This window comes from Hemibagrus wyckioides, linkage group LG29 (genome assembly GCF_019097595.1).
Source record: "Hemibagrus wyckioides isolate EC202008001 linkage group LG29, SWU_Hwy_1.0, whole genome shotgun sequence".
Taxonomy (NCBI): domain Eukaryota; kingdom Metazoa; phylum Chordata; class Actinopteri; order Siluriformes; family Bagridae; genus Hemibagrus; species Hemibagrus wyckioides.
In genome coordinates this window covers 1,809,837-1,832,336 of record NC_080738.1, presented here as the reverse complement: position 1 = coordinate 1,832,336, position 22,500 = coordinate 1,809,837, and the positions used below count along the sequence as shown (strand labels likewise).

The following is a 22,500-nucleotide window of genomic DNA, read 5'->3' as shown; positions in this document are numbered from 1 at the left end:
TGTGTGTGTACATATGTGTGTGTGTGTGTGTGTGTGTGTGTATACATATGTGTGTGTGTGTACATATGTGTGTGTGTGTACATACACTATATTGCCAAAAGTATTCGCTCACCCATCCAAATAATCAGAATCAGGTGTTCCAATCACTTCCATGGCCACAGGTGTATAAAATCAAGCACCTAGGCATGCAGACTGTTTTTACAAACATTTGTGAAAGAATGGGTCGCTCTCAGGAGCTCAGTGAATTCCAGCGTGGAACTGTGATAGGATGCCACCTGTGCAACAAATCCAGTCGTGAAATTTCCTCGCTCCTAAATATTCCACAGTCAACTGTCAGCTGTATTATAAGAACGTGGAAGTGTTTGGGAACGACAGCAACTCAGCCACGAAGTGGTAGGCCACGTAAACTGACGGAGCGGGGTCAGCGGATGCTGAGGCGCATAGTGCGAAGAGGTCGCCAACTTTCTGCAGAGTCAATCGCTACAGACCTCCAAACTTCATGTGGCCTTCAGATGAGCTCAAGAACAGTGCGCAGAGAGCTTCATGGAATGGGTTTCCATGGCCGAGCAGCTGCATCCAAGCCATACATCACCAAGTGCAATGCAAAGCGTCGGATGCAGTGGTGTAAAGCACACCGCCACTGGACTCTAGAGCAGTGGAGACGCGTTCTCTGGAGTGACCAATCGCGCTTCTCCATCTGGCAATCTGATGGACGAGTCTGGGTTTGGCGGTTGCCAGGAGAACGGTACTTGTCTGACTGCATTGTGCCAAGTGTAAAGTTTGGTGGAGGACAGCCTTCCCAGAAGAGTTGACATACACATAGTGTATGTGTGTGTGTGTACATACACTATATTGCCAAAAGTATTCGCTCACCTGCCTTGACTCGCATATGAACTTAAGTGACATCCCATTCCTAATCCATAGGGTTCAATATGGCGTCGGTCCACCCTTTGCAGCTCTCACAGCTTCAACTCTTCTGGGAAGGCTGTCCACAAGGTTTAGGAGTGTGTTTATGGGAATTTTTGACCATTCTTCCAGAAGCGCATTTGTGAGGACACACACTGATGTTGGACGAGAAGGCCTGGCTCTCAGTCTCCGCTCTAATTCATCCCAAAGGTGTTCTATCGGGTTGAGTTCAGGACTCTGTGCAGGCCAGTCAAGTTCCTCCACACCAGACTCTGTCATCCATATCTTTATGGACCTTGCTTTGGTCACTGGTGCACAGTCATGTTGGAAGAGGAAGGGGCCAGCTCCAAACTGTTCCCACAAAGTTGGGAGCATGGAATTGTCCAAAATGTCTTGGTATGCTGAAGCATTCAGAGTTCCTTTCACTGGAACTAAGGGGCCAAGCCCAGCTCCTGAAAAACAACCCCACACCATAATCCCCCCTCCACCAAACTTTACACTTGGCACAATGCAGTCAGACAAGTACCGTTCTCCTGGCAACCGCCAAACCCAGACTCGTCCATCAGATTGCCAGATGGAGAAGCGCGATTCGTCACTCCAGAGAACGCGTCTCCACTGCTCTAGAGTCCAGTGGCGGCGTGCTTTACACCACTGCATCCGACGCTTTGCATTGCACTTGGTGATGTATGGCTTGGATGCAGCTGCTCGGCCATGGAAACCCATTCCATGAAGCTCTCTGCGCGCTGTTCTTGAGCTAATCTGAAGGCCACATGAAGTTTGGAGGTCTGTAGCGATTGACTCTGCAGAAAGTTGGCGACCTCTTCGCACTATGCGCCTCAGCATCCGCTGACCCCGCTCCGTCAGTTTACGTGGCCTACCACTTCGTGGCTGAGTTGCTGTCGTTCCCAAACACTTCCACGTTCTTATAATACAGCTGACAGTTGACTGTGGAATATTTAGGAGCGAGGAAATTTCACGACTGGATTTGTTGCACAGGTGGCATCCTATCACAGTTCCACGCTGGAATTCACTGAGCTCCTGAGAGCGACCCATTCTTTCACAAATGTTTGTAAAAACAGTCTGCATGCCTAGGTGCTTGATTTTATACACCTGTGGCCATGGAAGTGATTGGAACACCTGATTCTGATTATTTGGATGGGTGAGAGAATACTTTTGGCAATATAGTGTATGTGTGTGTGTACATATGTGTGTGTGTACGTGTGTGTGTGTGTGTACATATGTGTGTGTGTGTACATATGTGTGTGTGTACGTGTGTGTGTGTGTGTACATATGTGTGTGTGTGTGTGTGTACATATGTGTGTGTGGGCACATTTTTGTGTTCATTAAGTTATATTCAGATTAATCAGTGTTGGAGAACTTAAATCCTTCCTGACAACTAATGATGTCATAATGAATGTTAAACAAGCTGCTTCACACACACACACACACACACACACACTTAATGAAACCGTCTTTGTCTTTCCTCCTAACATTAGTCTCTTTAACATTTTCAGTTTGTTCACTTGACCTCCCGAAGGCGGTGGCGTCTCAGCGTCCAGTTCGAGGGAGGAGGAATTTTCACCTTCATTTTTATTCCTAAAACACTTCAAATCACTGACCATGTGTCACTTTCTGAGCCGTACTTCTATCCTCTTTACTGACCGCAGTTCCTGCACTGACCACAGGGTGGAGTCTAACATGGGGGGGGGGTGAACATGAATTTTCAACACAGTCAACTGACAAATATCCTTTGTCAATCTTAAACCTTGCTAACGGCTAGCGGAAGTTTATGAAGACCAGCTAGCATCATGCTAACACCTAAATCACCTCACGCACTCAGTGACAGATTTATAAAAGCTGTAAGCTAGTCAGTGTTGAACTTTTCATCAATTAGCAGAACTTTCAGCATTGTCGCGGTCAGAATATTCCGCTAGCTGTTAGCGATGTTAGCCTCACAGATCCATTTGCATCTACATGTGAGGTAAATGTATTATAAAAAAAAAAAAACATAACTAGCATAACTAATTTACTATATAAACTTTTTGTCTCTCTAACATGCTGTACAGAAATGGGTCGATTTCAGAGCACTGCTTTTTCGTGATTAATTGCTAAATCTGTTCTAAGTGGCAGGTAATGAGAAGCACTGCATGTGTACTGGGTAATAATATTAGCATAAAAGCACCCAGTATCAACAGAAATAGTATAGATTACAAGATAACGCTAACGTTGTGTTTAAGGAATCTGGATTTCGGCGTAAATCCAGACAAATTTAACTGGTTACTTTTGAAACGACTAGCGATAGATATGCTAACTATGCTAAAGTGTTGCGTTAATAGCAAAAACAAAGCTAGTTACCTGAAAGAGATGTTCAGTTCTTTTCTTTTCTTTTCTTTTGGAATTGAGGTGAAAATATTCATAAATAATTAGCTAACATTTGATACTTGAATATGTTTAGCATGTTATTCGGTATGGTAGATTTAAAACACGCCTCACGGTTTGTTTGTTTTACTGGAATAAAGTGTCGATAGCAGGTGCTTTGTTGTTCTAGCGCTTTAGATCAGTATGACTAATATTCTAGCTCTAGTTTATGTAAATGTTCTGAATGTTTTCATGCTAGCTGTGTGAGAAAGTGTGTTGCACTTACTGGATTGTCTGGGCTATAAGATGTTGTTGTTGGTAAATTAGTCAGATAATTGATCTACACATTATAAATAATTGCACTACCGTTAGCTTGGTGCTAATTGAAAATCTGCGCTAGCGGACACTAACACTATTACATGATAATTCTGACGGAGTGTTTATAATCCTTCTGTATGACAATAACAGAAAGATTAGAAACTGGTGACTAAACCCCCACACCAGCAGGTGGCACTGAAGTGCCGTGTCAGTATTTAGTGTGGCGTATTGTTCACTCTGGAGTAACTTATAGTCCAGAAAATACAGTAAATTAGCTTATTTAATTAGCGTATCTAAGTAGAGCTGGTGGGAGGGAGAGAGAGAGAGAGAGAGAGTTTTGTTTTCGATGCACATGAAGAAGAGTAGTGTAAATACCTGAGAGTATAGTTGTTGTGTTTTTTATCAGAATGATGTAACTCCAGCACTTGTGTTATTTAAGCAGGGTTATTTTTCCCTCCTGGACAGACTCACTGCTTGTGTGTGTTGTGGTTGATGTGATTTGTTGAAGTCTTTTTACAGTATTGTATTTGAACAGAATCTATTCTCCCTCCTGAGGCGTGTGAACAATAAAGTTTGATATGTTTTGGTAAAAGTCTGTTTCCTCTTATTATAACACTAATTACACACTGTGATGTTTTTATAAGGGTGCTTAAAGACCACGCCCCTTTCACTGAGACTGACAAACAAAGAGGCGACGCCTCCTCGATTAACACTAATAGACACAGGGGCCACGTCCCCTTCGTTAACACTGATACATAGAAGCCATGCCTCCTCTATTAACACTAATGGACACGGAGGCCACACAGGCTACACCTCCTTCATTAACACTAATAGACACAGAGGCTGCACCTTTATTAACACTAATAGACACAGAGACCACACCTCCTTCATTAACACTAATAGACACAGAGACCACACCTCCTTCATTAACACTAATAGACACAGGGACCATACCTCCTACATTAACACTAATAGACACAGAGACCACACCTCCTTCATTAACACTAATAGACACAGAGACCACACCTCCTTCATTAACACTAATAGACACAGAGACCACACCTCCTACATTAACACTAATAGACACAGAGACCATACCTCCTTCATTAACACTAATAGACACAGAGACCACACCTCCTACATTAACACTAATAGACACAGAGACCACACCTCCTACATTAACACTAATAGACACAGAGACCATACCTCCTCCATTAAGACTAATAGACACAGAGACCACACCTCCTTCATTAACACTAATAGACACAGAGGCCACACCTCCTACATTAACACTAATAGACACAGAGGCCACACCTCCTACATTAACACTAATAGACACAGAGACCATACCTCCTCCATTAAGACTAATAGACACAGAGACCACACCTCCTTCATTAACACTAATAGACACAGAGACCATACCTCCTACATTAACACTAATAGACACAGAGACCACACCTCCTTCATTAACACTAATAGACACAGAGACCACACCTCCTTCATTAACACTAATAGACACAGAGACCATACCTCCTACATTAACACTAATAGACACAGAGGCCACACCTCCTTCTTTAACACTAATAGACACAGAGGCCACACCTCCTTCATTAACACTAATAGACACAGAGACCATACCTCCATTAAGACTAATAGACACAGAGACCACGCCTCCTTCATTAACACTAATAGACACAGAGGCCACACCTCCTTCTTTAACACTAATAGACACAGAGGCCACACCTCCTACATTAACACTAATAGACACAGAGACCACACCTCCTACATTAGCACTAATAGACACAGAGGCTGCACCTTTATTAACACTAATAGACACAGAGACCACACCTCCTACATTAACACTAATAGACACAGAGGCTGCACCTTTATTAACACTAATAGACACAGAGACCACACCTCCTACATTAACACTAATAGACACAGAGACCATACCTCCTACATTAACACTAATAGACACAGAGACCATACCTCCTACATTAGCACTAATAGACACAGAGGCTGCACCTTTATTAACACTAATAGACACAGAGACCACACCTCCTACATTAACACTAATAGACACAGAGACCACACCTCCTACATTAACACTAATAGACACAGAGGCTGCACCTTTATTAACACTAATAGACACAGAGACCACACCTCCTACATTAACACTAATAGACACAGAGACCATACCTCCTACATTAACACTAATAGACACAGAGACCATACCTCCTACATTAACACTAATAGACACAGAGACCACACCTCCTACATTAACACTAATAGACACAGAGACCACACCTCCTACATTAACACTAATAGACACAGAGACCATACCTCCTACATTAACACTAATAGACACAGAGACCACACCTCCTACATTAACACTAATAGACACAGAGACCACACCTCCTACATTAACACTAATAGACACAGAGACCATACCTCCTACATTAACACTAATAGACACAGAGACCACACCTCCTACATTAACACTAATAGACACAGAGGCTGCACCTTTATTAACACTAATAGACACAGAGACCACACCTCCTACATTAACACTAATAGACACAGAGACCATATCTCCTACATTAACACTAGTAGACACAGAGACCATACCTCCTTCATTAACACTAATAGACACAGAGACCACACCTCCTACATTAACACTAATAGACACAGAGACCATATCTCCTTCATTAACACTAATAGACACAGAGGCCACACCTCCTACATTAACACTAGTAGACACAGAGGCCACGCCTCCTTCATTAACACTAATAGACACAGAGACCACACCTCCTACATTAACACTAGTAGACACAGAGGCCATGCCTCCTTCATTAACACTAATAGACACAGAGGCCACACCTCCTACATTAACACTAGTAGACACAGAGGCCACGCCTCCTTCATTAACACTAATAGACACAGAGACCATACCTCCTTCATTAACACTAATAGACACAGAGACCACACCTCCTACATTAACACTAGTAGACACAGAGGCCACGCCTCCTTCATTAACACTAATAGACACAGAGGCCACACCTCCTACATTAACACTAGTAGACACAGAGGCCACGCCTCCTTCATTAACACTAATAGACACAGAGACCATACCTCCTTCATTAACACTAATAGACACAGAGACCACACCTCCTACATTAACACTAATAGACACAGAGACCATACCTCCTCCATTAACACTAATAGACACAGAGACCACGCCTCCTTCATTAACACTAATAGACACATAGGCCACGCCTCCTTCATTAACACTAATAGACACAGAGACCACGCCTCCTTCATTAACACTAATAGACACAGAGACCACACCTCCTTCATTAACACTAATAGACACAGAGGCCAGGCCTCCTTCATTAACACTAATAGACACAGAGGCCACGCCTCCTTCATTAACACTAATAGACACAGAGGCCACGCCTCCTTCATTAACAGTAATAGACACAGAGGCCACGCCTCCTTCATTAACAGTAATAGACACAGAGGCCACGCCTCCTTCATTAACACTAATAGACACAGAGACCATACCTGCATTAACACTAATAGACACACAGGCCACGCCTCCTTCATTAACAGTAATAGACACACAGGCCATGCCTCCTTCATTAACAGTAATAGACACAGAGGCCACACCTCCTTCATTAACAGTAATAGACACAGAGCCCACGCCTCCTTCATTAACAGTAATAGACACAGAGCCCACGCCTCCTTCATTAACAGTAATAGACACAGAGGCCACACCTCCTTCATTAACAGTAATAGACACAGAGCCCATGCCTCCTTCATTAACAGTAATAGACACAGAGGCCACGCCTCCTTCATTAACAGTAATAGACACAGAGGCCACGCCTCCTTCATTAACAGTAATAGACACAGAGGCCACGCCTCCTTCATTAACAGTAATAGACAGAGAGGCCGCAGTAGTGATTATGTATCGGATTATTCCACTTCATAAATGAATCTTTGCTTCCTAAATCACCTGAAGTGCACTTCATTACACGAGTCTTCTCATGTGGGAAAGCAGCGTGGATAATCCGGGATTAGGAGCTGCTCTTCATCCTTAATCCACCTCCATTCAAACAGGATTCAGTTTCATCGCCTTGACTCGGCATTATGTGTGCTCCAAAGAGAGGCCTCACCTACAGCTAGCATCAGATATTCACAGTGAGGATCGATTTGAATCTATTACAATAATATTTCATTCCTGTGATTCAAAGCAACAGTATCTAAATGAACCTATTCTGATCTCATTTAGGATGACCTGAATCATTCAGGACAGAATCAGTAACTAATCAACTCCATTTATGTCTAATCCTTGGTACATCGAATCATTTAGTAAAGAATCGTTATCTAGTTGACTCCATCATTATCTAACTTATTACACACTGAATCATATATTAAAGAATTGTTATCTAATTGACTCCATCATTATCTAATTTATAACACTCTGAATCATATAGTAAAGAATCGTTATCTAATCAGCTCCATCATGATCGGATTTCTGATGCACTGAATCATTTAAAGGAGAATCGTTATATAACTCTGTGACACATAAATGCATTACAGTCTTTTACTTACGAATATCTTTAATATTAACAAGAGCCTCAATGAGGTGTTTTATAACCAGACTGGGTTACATGAACTCGTCTAGGACAGGAAAAGGACAGAAAGTCGATAGAGAGAGAGAGAGAGAGAGAGATTAATTCCTCCTCCTCTCTGATTCGTGGCTGTGTCTCAGTCCTGATGCATGTTGGCTGAGAGGCGTCTCAGGAGTCGGACAGTCCTGAGGTAAAACTATTTTTCTTTCTTATTCTATAACAGTCGTATTGTTTGCTTGATGATGCTTTAATTTTATTTTTAAATGCTGATCTTTAAGTATATTTGAAACTTAAATTAAGGCTTCTCTTTGTGTCAATTATTTCTGGTGTCAATCTTTCCAGCGCTAAATAACAACATCATTAGAAGAGAAAGAAAGAAAGAAAGAAAGTGCACTAATAGGGTAGCTGAGGTTAATTATATTAACGTGTACTTTACTGCAGTTGGAATATGTCTGAACTTCGATCCTGCTCTTTAATGATGTCATGCCGTTAATAAGATTAATTAATGTTCTTATTGGAGGGTTCATTTGCATACTGTTGTTAAAACAATGAATATCACATGAGAGCGCAGTGCTGTGTGAATCAGAGTGAAAGTAGCGGGTTGAGTTTGGAGGCGAGAGGTGAGGAAGGTCAGGAGATCAGCGGCTTCTCGATCGGATTAAGTCGTTAGACCGACAGATGGACAAACGACACGCTGCGGATGGAGGAGGGGGCTGCTGATTTTAAACTGGGAGGCTTTAATAAGAACCAATCAGCACTTTTTTGGTGCAAATCGATTCGTTTTTATTCAATAATTATTTCATCTGATTTCTACCTGAGCGTATCTGGTCACATGACAGCTAAGGATCTACGAGGACAAAAGATGTTTTCTTTCACCTTCCCCTTCACCTTTCGTAACTTACGTAACAGCAGATACGCTCATGTACATGTGACCTGACGAACGGCTATGGCAGATTAGCATCAAAGTGACGGTGTGGAGAGAGGAAGCTCCGCCCACTCTCACTTACTGTAAATATACAGGTCAGGTGTCTAATACTTAAAAAACTTGATTTCATTATTAAACAACTAACACGAGTCCTAACGAATCAGTTTGAGGTAGAAACCATCAGAGACCGCTTCAGTACTGTTTGGAACATCTTAAAGACGTCATCAACAGTGTGTCATTCAAATGAGAAGGTAAAATAAAAACACCCAAAATGCTCTGAACAATCGTCCTGATTAAAAAAAGTATTCAGTCGCTACCGCTACGTTTGGGTTCCATTATGTAAGTATGGTTTATTCCTCAGCACACGAAATCAAATGAAAGGCAACATTTTTATTTCATTTATTTATTTTTTGGAAACTAGTGTCAGGTGTGACTTTTCAAAATGCTTATTATCTTTTCATCCGATCTGCAGCTTTTTATTTAAGCGTTGGCTGAAAAGACTGTCGAAGGTAACGCTAACTCTGATGCTAAGCAGTCATTGGACAGGAAATGAAAATAAGGCGGGGCTTGGGATAAATCCATGATGTTTCCGTCTTGAACTCTGGCCTCTGTGGATGTGATGTCATCAGGATTTGTAACTACGATCCGAGGACAGGGTGAAATCACAGCAAGTTGCATCACTCAGGTGTTACTGTCCCTGTTTTTTAAGTTTTTTCAGTCTGATTGTTTATTTAGACCCTAGCTCCTGGGTTTAAATCAAGCTTGGAGAATTCCACAGGTGGAGCCATTCAGACCTTTTGGAATATAAATGGCTACTGTATATAACGCTGTTCTCTCACATAACCTTATTACTTATAAAGATATAATGAACAATACTGCTAGAGACTCTAGACTAGGTAGAAATAAAAATCTCACCTCGACTTCAACATCCAAGCTGAAATTCTTTTCTTTCTCTTGCAGATCTTATTATGGGGAAACCATTAGAGGATCTTACCCCAGTGTGGAATCAGGGAGTGTGTCCTTCCTATCATGTTTAATTGTGGGCGGAGCCATGCCTGCCACTCCACAGCTCTGAGACAGCCCATCGGACCACCGAGTCATCCATCAGCCATGGTCACCATGGTTTCAGCCAAACAGCATCCAAGAAGGCATCGTGTGAGGAGGAAATTTCGTGCATCCCGGATCCTTGGGTTCGTGCTGAGCTTGTTCGCATTCTCTCTGCTCCTGTGTTGGAGTGCCTTCAGAGGAAGAGATGAGTCTCAGCACCACAGAACTCCACGCTCCACCCAGCAGGAAGTAGTGGATGTTACCACAGCGATGCCATTGGTCCTAGAGAACCATGGAGATTATCCTGAGGATTTTTTCTCTCTGGAGGAAAGGCGTCAGGGCGCCGTGGTGCTGCACATATTTGGGATGCTGTATATGTTCATCGCGCTGGCCATTGTGTGTGACGAGTTCTTTGTCCCAGCGCTTACTGTCATCACGGAGAAACTGCAGATCTCAGATGATGTCGCAGGTGCCACCTTTATGGCAGCTGGAGGCTCTGCTCCTGAGCTCTTCACATCTTTCATTGGTGTGTTCATCTCACACAGCAATGTTGGGATCGGCACCATTGTAGGTTCTGCCGTCTTCAACATCCTGTTTGTGATCGGCATGTGTGCACTGTTCTCACGTGAGATACTCAACCTCACTTGGTGGCCACTCTTTCGTGATGTCTCCTTCTACATCATGGACCTCATTATGCTCATCTTCTTCTTCTTGGACAATTATATCACCTACCTGGAGAGCATGGCTCTGCTCGGAGGTTACGGTTCCTACGTGCTATTCATGAAATTCAACGCCTCTGTGGAGGAGCTCATCAAGAAACTGCTTACCTGGAACCAGGTGAATGAAGTGGAGGCTGTGCCCAAGGTGAGTCAGTCTCAATCACTGTCCAAGGTTTCATGGCTGAAGAGATACACAGGAAGTCTCCTGCTGGACTGAGGTTCAGCAGGGGCATCAACTGTGAAAAAGTATCTGAAGAACAGAATACCTGTCAGGCACACATGTCAAAATAAGGCAAAGATGGCTGACTGGTGAAGGTTGGTGAGGTAGGGTGTAGAGAGGTGTGGGTGTTATTTTATGAAGGTGCTTCATCTTTCTCAAGCCTTCACTCATTCATCAAAAAGTACAGCATGACATGCAGCAAAGATGCTTTGGCCACACCCTCTTACAATTATGTACCACTTCCTTATATGTATATGATATATCATGTATGTATCTAACTTTCTATCCCTGTCCCCAGATATCAGAATGACAGTAGACTTACTATGGTTGTCATGGAGAATGTTATATACTTTGCTTTGACTTATATAACCTATAAATATCATCTTTCTGCAGAGCAACGGCTTTTTACATTTACAGCGTCTGGCAGACATCAGTGTCCAGAACGACTTTAATCTCACTTATAAAACTGAGCAGTTGAGGGTTAAGGGACTTGTTCAAGGACCTAGCATTGGCTGCTTGGTGGTGCTGGGATTTGGACCTTGTGATCCAAAGTCCACCACCTTTAGCATATTTTAGCATATAGGGATACATTACATTAAAGATTCAGATTTGCTTTTAACACTATCAAGTTCTTAAAACTAAAGGCTTGCTTATCTCTCATGCAACTGGAGACAGATTTGTTGCTTTCATTGCTGGCATGGTGTTTCCTTCTTTCAGTGTTCAGGTGACTCAAGACGTCCGCATTTCACATGTCAAAAGTCCTCAGTAGTGACATTTCTCATATATTTAGCATGTTTAATACTTTGATAATGATTACAGCAAGCAGTATTCCGTCATCATGAATTTGTGGATAAGTTTCAGCCTCGTAGTGCTGGGGTTTAAACTCACAGTCTAAATCAGTGGGCCACATCCTTAACCTCTGAGCCAGCACTGCTAAACCTGCCAGAAAAAAAAAGATACTAAACTGAGATTGTAGGGTACAGATCCTTGTCAAGTGGGTGAGACCCTCAAGGGTAAATCTCTGGTACCTTTCCAGGATATTAATGGTAGTGAAATATCTTTGAGATACAGAATTGGATCTAAAGACCACTATTGTTCCATTTTGTGTTAATTTACATTGTTGTATCTTGGGGAACCTGTATGGTACATTTTTCTTGACAAAAAGATAAAAGGACAGGTGTGTATTGGGTGTGGAGGTGTAGACCCCGCAGAGGCATGGATACCCAGGTGTAACCCCTTGTTCCTCTGCACTAATCAGATAAGCACATCAGATCCTGTTAGCGCAGCTAACTTTAGCCAGGAGCGACGCTGTGTCCTCAAGAGTCAAAACAGCATGACCTCAAACTCAAACCATCATTTTAGTTGAGTGATAGTGATTTTCTCAAAGACATAGTTCTTGTCTGAAATTATTTTTAGTAGTTTTACATATTTGTGTCCGTAGTGTAAGATTTTTCTCACTTCAGTCCATGGCAACAGTCTGACTGAAAACCAGTAATCCAGAATGACCGTGAGTGTGACAATGAATAAATATAAAAGAAAGTCTTTTAATGCCTCAAGGAGTGACCTTCTAAGTTGAATGTCTGTCTCACAAAGACTGTGTGATCATGCCATTTATTTACATTCCAACTTTTAGGAGATTTAGGCTCTTTTCCAGGTACTTCCACATGTGGAAACAGCTTCAATTGCAGTGATAAACAATACACTGAGAGTGTGGACTTGTGTCCAGGAGGACTGGAAACTAATGCTAGTTTTGCAGTAGAATGATCTTAATAACATCATCAATCCAGTCAGATCAGGAGTCTAGTAGTTTCTTGAGCAGTTTCAGTCTATTTTTCCACTCACTGTGCATACAATTCATTTACAGTTTGTGGAACCTATTTTGGTGTTTTACCTGCTGTTCCAAATAACCTTACAGCTCCATGCTCATTGTCCATTTTGATGGGGTTAAGTGGGTTTTGTTCTTCCTGAGAAGACCCAGAACATTAAACTAGGGAGAGCTTGTCCTTCCTTAATCTTGAAAAAGGACATGTCTTAGCTATGGTTAAAGATCTAAGTTGGTGTGTTCTGGGTTGTTCTGAAGCAACCACTTTGAGGCTTGTTAAGCAAAAGAATAGAATTTAAATTGGATTTCTTCTGTGACAGAAATTTGAAGCTGCATGAGAAACCCTCAGAAAATTACAGTCATGTTTTGAATAACGTCCTCAGGAAGTATCAAAGGGGGGCGATGATGTCCCAGACCTGGCCATAATTGATCAAAGTATACTGGTCATGAAGAGACACTTAGGCATGCTCTAGAATTGAGACCAGTAAGTACAAGGGTGCAGTAGTCTGGAGTTTAAATGTGAACCTGAGCAATTTTTATAGGAAAGTTGGGATTCTGTTGATGCTATGTTGATGTTGAACAAAAAATCTAGTGGAGCTGGTGTCTGTGTGCCATGGAGAGACTGTAAGGCCATCCTCCCTATCAGAAAGATCCAGCATGTATAAGTCCTCAGCTATGACATGGTTTAATCTTTTATGTGGGTGTTCATCCTGGAAGACATGTCAGAAAGGCAGTCCGAGACACTTGGGAGGTGGACAAAGAAAGGCACGTTGTGTGTCATCAGCATATCAGTGTTAGGAGACGACTTGATATGATCACTGAGACCAGTGGCTTTGTGTATTGGGGCAACAAAAGTGGACCAGAAGTGGATCAGTAAAGATGCTGGATCAGGACTGAGGACAGCTCAGTAAGTGGTTGTATTTGTGTGGTTCTTGGTTATTGGGTGAGTTCTGAACTACATTATGTATTAGGAGACAAAATATTTTGCTGTTCAAATCACTTCTTTTATCCTTCCCTTCTTCCTTTGAAACAATATTTTTATATTTATTAATTTATTCTATTAGAGAAAAAAATGTTATTAATTTTCTTTTGGGTTCCAGGCTATTCTGGATGTTTCTTTTTTCCATTCTGCTTCATATGTTTTGTTTTTTTTAGTGAAACTATCACATGAATCCTGTTTCTTTCTGTCTCAGACACTGAATCTCATGATTTCCTTCACTACATGACTATGTGTACATTTCTTCCCATGTATGAGTGACTGTGATTTTTCTCCCACTCAAAAGTCATTTGGCAAAATCATAAATGAAAGCAATTAAAGCTCTGTAACACGTTGCTGCTAGTCCACAGCTCCACACCCACTCTACATGATATTTGATGATAAAGTACAGAGATGCTGCTTGCTATGACATCTGAACAGCATGATCTCCGCTCCATCACGGTCTGGCTTTGGCACTTTAAATCTGACTCTAACTGTTTTGAAGTGAATCAATGTTATTCATGTAAACTATTAAATGAATTCAGAATCTGTGTAGTGTCTTTTTAGAAATTAGCCCCACCTCCAAACAGATCAGTGCTGTTCAGACCCACACCTTTCCTTTAAAAGCCAACTCACAATTCATACTAGGATTTAAAAGAGGGCGGGGCTTGGAAGCTTGGAAGACTCCTTGCACACATCAGACACACACACAAACACAATCTATTGTCTTAAGGATTATATTCCTTCATTTTAATCCCCGTACACTGTTGATATAACACATGCAGCCTGGTACACAAAGTATTCAGAGAAAGTCTGAAGCACTGACTGAAACCAACCTGTCTGGGGAATGATATCATTTAGAGAAATAATAATCATTTTTAAAAAATAGTTTTAATGAATTAACATTCTTTGTCTTTCTGAAGGCTGACAACGCTGGAGGTGATGGAAACAAACTCTCGGTACGTAAACCTTCACTCCACAGCTCTGAAATTACAGTATCATGAGTATCATATCACAACATCGATATCAGTGTATCAGCCAGTCTACTGCACTATAAATGCTCTTCCTGCCTCAGGCCAAGCCCCACCTTCAGCGAGGTGTAAGCTCCGCCTCTCTGCACAACTCACTGATGAGGAACAGCATCTTCCAGCTCATGATCCACACACTCGACCCACTCAGTGAAGGTAACGCACCTCAACACAGCAGCCTCTTACTGAAGCTAACACTACCTAGCATTAACTAGTATATTATGTTGTGTGTTTTAGGGAGATTCAAGGACAAAGCTTCCATTCTGCACAAGATGGCAAGAAAAAAGGGAGAAGATGAAATGAATGGCATTGGTATGTGTTGTAATAGTGAATAAGTGTGTACTGTCACATTAATCTGTCTCAAATCACATGCTTCAGAACCGCAGTGTCACTAAAAACTTTACTTCTCTTTATGTTCTTCTTTCTGCAGTGGATAAGAAATTCCACAAAAGTAAGAGTGTGGAGGTGGAAGTCACTCCGCCAATGAACGGCAGCATAGCACAGGTAACACACTGCTGCTAGTCCAGCAACAGATGTGTTCATCATGTGGTCACTTCCCAACAAATTACAAGGAAGGGATGTTAGACTTCAAGCTTAACCCTTGGGAATATTGGTCTTGGGAACAGACTTCTCTGAACATAAAGTAGCTTTAAGGGAAATTTTATTAGAGGAATTTAAGACCATGGGAACATGATACCATAGAGCAGGGGTGTTAAATATTTGCAAAGGGTCGGTGTGGTGCAGGTTTTCACTCCAATCAAGCAGGAGCCACACCTGATTCCACCTGTTTAATCAACTGATCTTGGCTTTCAGTAAACTCAGGTGTGGCTTCTGCTCGGTTGGAATGAAAACTTGCCCCCACACTGGCCCTTTGTGGATAAGGATTGATACCCCTGCCACTGTGGATTAGTACCCTGGGGACCTCTGGGAATCACAAAGCACATAGGCAATTTTCCAGAACAAAACACTGAAGTATATAGAGCCCTCGAGATTCTCATGACTTTGTAAAAAAGGACACTAACATGGGACTTTATGAACACTCTGCACTTTGGGAACATAGGAGGCTAGAAAATTGGGGTCCACTAGTACTAGGAATATAGGGATCTGGAGACATAGGATATTTGGTTTGCTTGTTGTTAGTTACCCCACCAGGGTACATAAGTGACCCATATAGGACCCTGAAAATGTTGGGACTGCTGGGAAACCAGTAACCTAGAAGCAGAGGGACCTGAAAACAAAGGGCTCATGAACCATACACAGTTCACTGGATCAACTAGAGCATAGTTGTCTAGGAACAAAGGAACTTAGAACAGTGGGAACTTAGAGCCCTAGGCATTTAGGACACTGGGAACATAGGGTTTTGAAAACAAGAACCTCAAGTACATAGACTATTGGGATGATAGGACCTGGATATCATCAGACCCTAGAAACACAAGAACATTGAGAACAAGGACCCTGAGAACAGAGTGTTGTCTGTACAGAAACCTTCACGAGGAACATGACACACTGGGACTGACTTATAGTTGATTCGAAACATTTTTCACTTGTTCTCATGTCATGTATAGATGGAGCTGTTGATAGACATGATCTCCTGTATGAATGAAGACAGATAATCACTTTAAATCACAGTACCTTCTTGCTAAACAGTGCTCTGGCCATAACCTGGTAAACAGGACAGGTATGCTGAAGCATTCAGAGTTCCTTTCACTGGAACTAAGGGGCCAAGCCCAGCTCCTGAAAAACAACCCCACACCATAATCCCCCCTCCACCAAACTTTACACTTGGCACAATGCAGTCAGACAAGTACCGTTCTCCTGGCAACCGCCAAACCCAGACTCGTCCATCAGATTGCCAGATGGAGAAGCGCGATTGGTCACTCCAGAGAACGCGTCTCCACTGCTCTAGAGTCTAGTGGCGGCGTGCTTTACACCACTGCATCCGACGCTTTGCATTGCACTTGGTGATGTATGGCTTGGATGCAGCTGCTCGGCCATGGAAACCCATTCCATGAAGCTCTCTGCGCACTGTTCTTGAGCTCATCTGAAGGCCACATGAAGTTTGGAGGTCTGTAGCGATTGACTCTGCAGAAAGTTGGCGACCTCTTCGCACTATGCGCCTCAGCATCCGCTGATCCCGCTCCGTCAGTTTACGTGGCCTACCACTTCGTGGCTGAGTTGCTGTCGTTCCCAAACACTTCCACGTTCTTATAATACAGCTGACAGTTGACTGTGGAATATTTAGGAGCGAGGAAATTTCACGACTGGATTTGTTGCACAGGTGGCATCCTATCACAGTTCCACGCTGGAATTCACTGAGCTCCTGAGAGCGACCCATTCTTTCACAAATGTTTGTAAAAACAGTCTGCATGCCTAGGTGCTTGATTTTATACACCTGTGGCCATGGAAGTGATTGGAACACCTGATTCTGATTATTTGGATGGGTGAGAGAATACTTTTGGCAATATAGTGTATCTATGTCCATGACTCAGTTACGAATTTGAGTACTTTGATGCAGGGTGAGGAAGAGGAGGAGGATGAAGACCAGCCTCTCAGCTTAGCGTGGCCGGAGACAAGACAGAAGCAAGTGATGTACCTCTTCATTTTTCCTATTGTCTTCCCACTGTGGCTCACGCTGCCCGACGTCCGCAGAGATGTGAGAAACTTTAATTCCTTTTTTTTTTTCCTATCATGCATTTCATTTTCAGGCAGGGTTCCAAGCAGAATCTCTTTGGAATAATACAATCATTAACTATCCAAAGAAGAAGAAGCTGTTTTCTGTCTAGGTTTCTTTCTTGTGTGGGATTATTACACCATGCTAACCCCAAGCTAGCACCAGGATTAAACCCTTCATCACTGTTAGCAACATTTGACCAACTTCCTCTTATTTTTTCTTTTTCACTTAGACTTCAAAGAGGTTCTTTCCCATGACATTTCTGGGATCCATCAGTTGGATTGCTGTCTTCTCTTATTTGATGGTGTGGTGGGCTCATCAGGTGAACATCAACACACACACACAATCACAGACATGTAATGTCAATGTTGCTGCTGTTTGCTATAGAAGCAGCCGGAACAGCTAGAGTAAGAATGTGGAAGCTTAAATTTACAGAGTGGATGAAGAGGAAAAGAGATAAAGATAGACTGAGAAAGACAGACAGAGAAAAGCAGCCAAATCCCAAAGCCAATTAGCTGTTCACTTCTGTTCCTGCTCTCTTAAGGCTAGGACACGCCTGCGGCTTTTAAAATAGCAGTGTCATTTGGAACAGGTACAAGAACTACTCGTTAGTTAAAAAAAAAAGAAGCTAAACCCAAACATCATCATCTACCAGAACTGACCAAACGTCATGTCTCTCGCAGGTTATGGGACTTAAAGTTCCCTGGGTTTTTACATGCGCTGCTTCAGGAGATACAGTACGCTTATTTGATCTAAAATTAGAATTCAGAATTTCTCCGGGATTTGGAATGTGATAGAAAATCAGTGTTGTAATAATTAAATGATGTTTCATATTTACTGCATTTGGCAGACGCCCTTATATGTTTATCTCATTTTGTACAACTGAGTGTTAAGGGTTGAAAGGCTCAGCTTGGTGGACCTGGGATTCAAACTCAAAACCTTCTGATTAGTAGTCCAACACCTTCACCACTAAGCTACCACATTCCCATGGGTCGGAGGATGTCATGTGGGAACATAATTCACTACATCACCTCCTCGTGTGCACATCATGTCAAAAATATTAGACAGCAGAACATCGTAACACACCGAGAATCCTCAAAGCTGTGAATTTTGGGTTTCCACCACAGGTCGGGGAGACTATCGGCATTACGGAGGAGATCATGGGGCTGACGATTCTCGCAGCAGGAACGTCCATTCCAGATCTCATCACCAGCGTCATTGTGGCCAGGAAAGGTTTAGGAGACATGGCCGTGTCGAGCTCCGTGGGTTCCAACATATTTGACATCACAGTGGGGTAAGGATTATCATCATAAACTCTATCAGAAGCATTAAAAGAAACTTAATGTGCTCTGATGTTTGACTGTCCTTTTCCGGTCAGTTTGCCCTTCCCGTGGCTGCTCTACTCTGCATTTCACAACCTGAAGCCAGTGGCAGTGAGCAGTAACGGCCTGTTCTGCGCCATCGTCTTGCTCTTCCTCATGCTCATCTTCGTCATCGTCTCCATCGCCGTGTGTAAGTGGAGAATGAGCAAGCTGCTCGGCTTCTTGATGTTCGTGCTGTACTTCGTTTTCCTCGTGGTCAGCGTCATGCTGGAGGACAAGATCATCACCTGCCCCGTCTCCATCTGAGGAGCCTCAGGGGAACGTGTGGTGCCAAGCAGAACCTGGAGATACAACACGCACCCTGGCTCTGTCTCTGAGGGGCTTCGTGACAACATGTACAAAGAAATATGAGAAACTACAAAAAACACCTACACAAATACACGAAAAGCATAGAGCCCCTTCAGAAGCCACTGAGAAACCCCACGGAGACCATGAATAACAAAAAGTTACAGTCACAGATAAGGCATGGACGACAGAAACTACACAGGAAATGACAGAAACTACACAGGAAATGACAGACACTACACAGGAAATGACACAGAAGAGTACAGAGTAACTACACAGTAAACTATACAGAGATTACACACAACACTTGAACGGAGCTGTTTGTCATTTGCACAATCACACAGTCACTATACAGAACCGAAACAGAACCATAGCGTAAACTCCACAGACAATTCAAGCAGAGCTACACATCACGGAGGAACCCAGCAGGACCAGTGCATCATGGGATGTTAAAAAACACCACATCATTTTACTAGCAAATTATTTTTGGTTAACGTTTCCAGGGAGATTAAGACGCCGATGTTCACGGCAGGTTTAAACTGGTTTAACGTGGGAAATGAAGAAGATGGACGTGTGGACTACTGAGAGACACTGCATAGGAAGAAGGACGAGAAACTTTCACTCCTCAGGGATTCAGGCTTCAGGACTGAATAAAAACACGCCTGAACACTGTAGGCGGGGCAACTGAAGCATTTCCTTCCACTGTAACGGTGGAGATTAATGATTTGTTTTGTGTATACTGTATTATTTAAACATGGCTGATTTAATGCCGTTTGTTAGTCAATAGAGATCAGATTTGTAGAACAACACAAGTGATAGATGTGACGATGTTTAATATTTATATCATATCATTTTACAAACACTGCCCCCCAATGCTGCCTACGGTATTTTCGAATATAACACATCATTCTGTCAAACCAAACACAATATCACACACAGACATCTAAAAGGATACACCGGGCATACCCGCAACTTCTGGTGTCAACTTGATGTCGTACAAGTTGTTGCTACTGCGCAAGAACCCAAACGTATAACTGTTCCTACTTGTTCTTCATGCAGTTAGGCACAGTTAATGGGAAAAATATGGAAAATGATATAATGATATAACATGATAGCTCTGTTCTACCCATTTTAGTAATGGGGTATAGCTAATATCATTTGTAGTACATACATCAATCAGGCATAACATTATGACCACCTGCCTAATATTGTTTTGGTCTCCCTCTTGCTGCCAAAACAGCCCTGACCCGTCCTGCACTGTGTATTCTGACCCCTTTCTATCAGAACCAGCATTAACTTCTTCAGCAATTTGAGCAACAGTAGCTCGTCTGTTGGATCGGATCACACGGGCCAGCCTTCAATACCCACGTGCATCATTGAGCCTGTCACCGGTTCACCACTGTTCCTTCCTTGGAGCACTTTTGATAGATACTGACCACTGCAGACCGGGAACACCCCACAAGAGCTGCAGTTTTGGAGATGCTCTGATCCAGTGGTCTAGCCATCACAATTTGGCCCTTCATCAAACTCGCTCAAATCCTTACACTTGTCCATTTTTCCTGCTTCTAACATCAACTTTGAGGACAAAATGTTGACTTGCTGCCTAATATATCCCCCCCACTAACCCACTGCTCAGAGTGTTATGCCTGATCGGTGTATTTCTTGTAATTCTAATATGTAGGAAGTAACACCTTCGTTCTGAAAGTAATATTTCACATATTACAACACGCTCGGTGAGAAAATATATTCTGTGTACGGTACCTAAGAAACCTTCCAATCGATCACATGTGCATTTCTGTAATTGTCACAATTAATGGCGAAACATTGAGAGCCAGAGCTTCTCCACTGCTTTCTTTGTGTTTTTTCATGAGTGGGTGAACTATGGATTCCAAACAGCCATTTATATCAATAAAAGAGACTGAAAATTTGATAGCATGCAGCCTTTCTCTCGGCGGCTAGCAACAACCAAATATGGCGTCATGATGTCACCGCACCAGCCAACAGGAGCAGCGTATGTGTCCGGGCCAACCTTTTAGATGTCTATATCACATTTTCTCACTACATTTTATATTTCCTCATTAGTTCATCATCCTCATCTATACCCATCCATGGCATTTAACGATATTTTATTTACTTTATTTAATGTATTTACGCTGCAGTAATCAAGGTCTCATGCTAATCTTTTAATGTTCATCAATGTAATAAATTTCTGCGTGTATTGTAGTTCACCTTCTGGACCTTAGAAACCGAATCATTGTCACTGTTTGGTCTTTAAAGTTAACTTGTCAGGGTTAGAGCTGAAAAGAATGCTAACATTAACGTATTACCATTACAGCATGACCTTTGTATTACCAACAAATGAGGATTTCTAAAATACTAAATGTAAAGAATTTTTTAGGACATATTCTATATTATATATTCAGCATTTTGGGGATATATATTCTGTTTATTTGTGAGGTTTACTTCAGTGAATTCCTCAGAAAACTCCTGTATCTGTTTCTCACACCATGTTATATATGAACGCTGACAGAAATAATAAAAACGACTTGGATCTGAATCCAGACTGTTGTTTCAAGAGTGATTCAAGTCTAATATGTGTATGTGGATAAAAACTGATTACTAGTTATCGATACTAGTTATTGATACTAGTTCGCTCGACCGTTAAAAATCATTGTCCCACAGTTATGACGCAGACAGACCCGGAAGCGGATGCAGTGTGTATGTTTATATCGTTGCAGTCCGATTGCGCCAGTTTATCTCAGTAATAAGCGAGAGACACGTCGAGTGTTCGTGATCCGGTGGAAACACAGAGCAGGTCGGGTTTATACTCATCACCCTGACTCGTGTTTCAGTTCCAGATATCTGGAATAATCAGAGACAGTGGAACAGATCTCGTCTTGCTAGCTTTAGCTTGTTAGCCAGTAGAGTGTAAACATGGCGCTGGCGGCGCTCTTCCTGCTCAAGCTGCTCATGTCTCCGGTCATCTACTGCTGGAATGACGGTAACGTCGCGTTATAAACTATTTATTACATGTAGGAGTAGAGCGGAAGCGTGTGATGATGTTTGTAATATATTCATGTGTGTGTATTAATGAGGACTTGGCTTGCTCTGTGTGTGTGTGTGTGTGTGTGTATATATAAAGGAGCCGTGTTGCTCCGTGATGTCCAGGCCCTGACCCTGTACCGGGGCCGGTACACCACAGCTCGCCG

The 22,500-nt window shown here is 42.4% G+C and overlaps 3 protein-coding genes across 6 annotated transcripts in view; all 3 read left to right on the top strand.

The window, feature by feature from the left end:
* tspan5b (tetraspanin 5b) overlaps positions 1–4,174 on the top strand; it is a 14,912-nt gene extending 10,738 nt beyond the window's left edge. Inside the window, exon 9 of the mRNA XM_058385116.1 lies at positions 2,421–4,174. Within this exon, the coding sequence (XP_058241099.1) occupies positions 2,421–2,433 (13 nt within the window). The 3' untranslated portion in view covers positions 2,434–4,174. The remainder of the gene's footprint in view (positions 1–2,420) is intronic.
* Positions 4,175–7,100: 2,926 nt separating this feature from the next.
* Positions 7,101–21,831, top strand: slc24a2 (solute carrier family 24 member 2). 2 transcript variants are annotated; one of them, XM_058385100.1, is made up of 10 exons: positions 7,101–8,406; positions 10,102–11,052; positions 14,849–14,884; positions 15,001–15,109; positions 15,191–15,265; positions 15,384–15,457; positions 17,469–17,606; positions 17,857–17,946; positions 18,752–18,918; positions 19,003–21,831. In XM_058385100.1, the coding sequence occupies exons 2-10, from the start codon at positions 10,171–10,173 to the stop codon at positions 19,250–19,252; spliced, it is 1,821 nt and encodes a 606-aa protein (XP_058241083.1). In that variant the 5' UTR covers positions 7,101–8,406; positions 10,102–10,170; the 3' UTR covers positions 19,253–21,831. The 2 variants fall into 2 exon arrangements, with proteins under 2 accessions (XP_058241083.1, XP_058241084.1); XM_058385101.1 differs by lacking the exon at positions 7,101–8,406 and having other exon boundaries at positions 8,417–11,052.
* Positions 21,832–21,985: 154 nt separating this feature from the next.
* saraf (store-operated calcium entry-associated regulatory factor) overlaps positions 21,986–22,500 on the top strand; it is a 3,965-nt gene continuing 3,450 nt past the window's right edge. For all 3 annotated transcript variants that reach the window (XM_058385115.1, XM_058385114.1, XM_058385113.1), the window contains exons 1-2: positions 21,986–22,292; positions 22,434–22,500. The exon at positions 22,434–22,500 is cut by the window's right edge and continues 112 nt beyond it. In XM_058385115.1, the coding sequence (XP_058241098.1) occupies positions 22,226–22,292; positions 22,434–22,500 (134 nt within the window). In that variant the 5' untranslated portion in view covers positions 21,986–22,225. The remainder of the gene's footprint in view (positions 22,293–22,433) is intronic.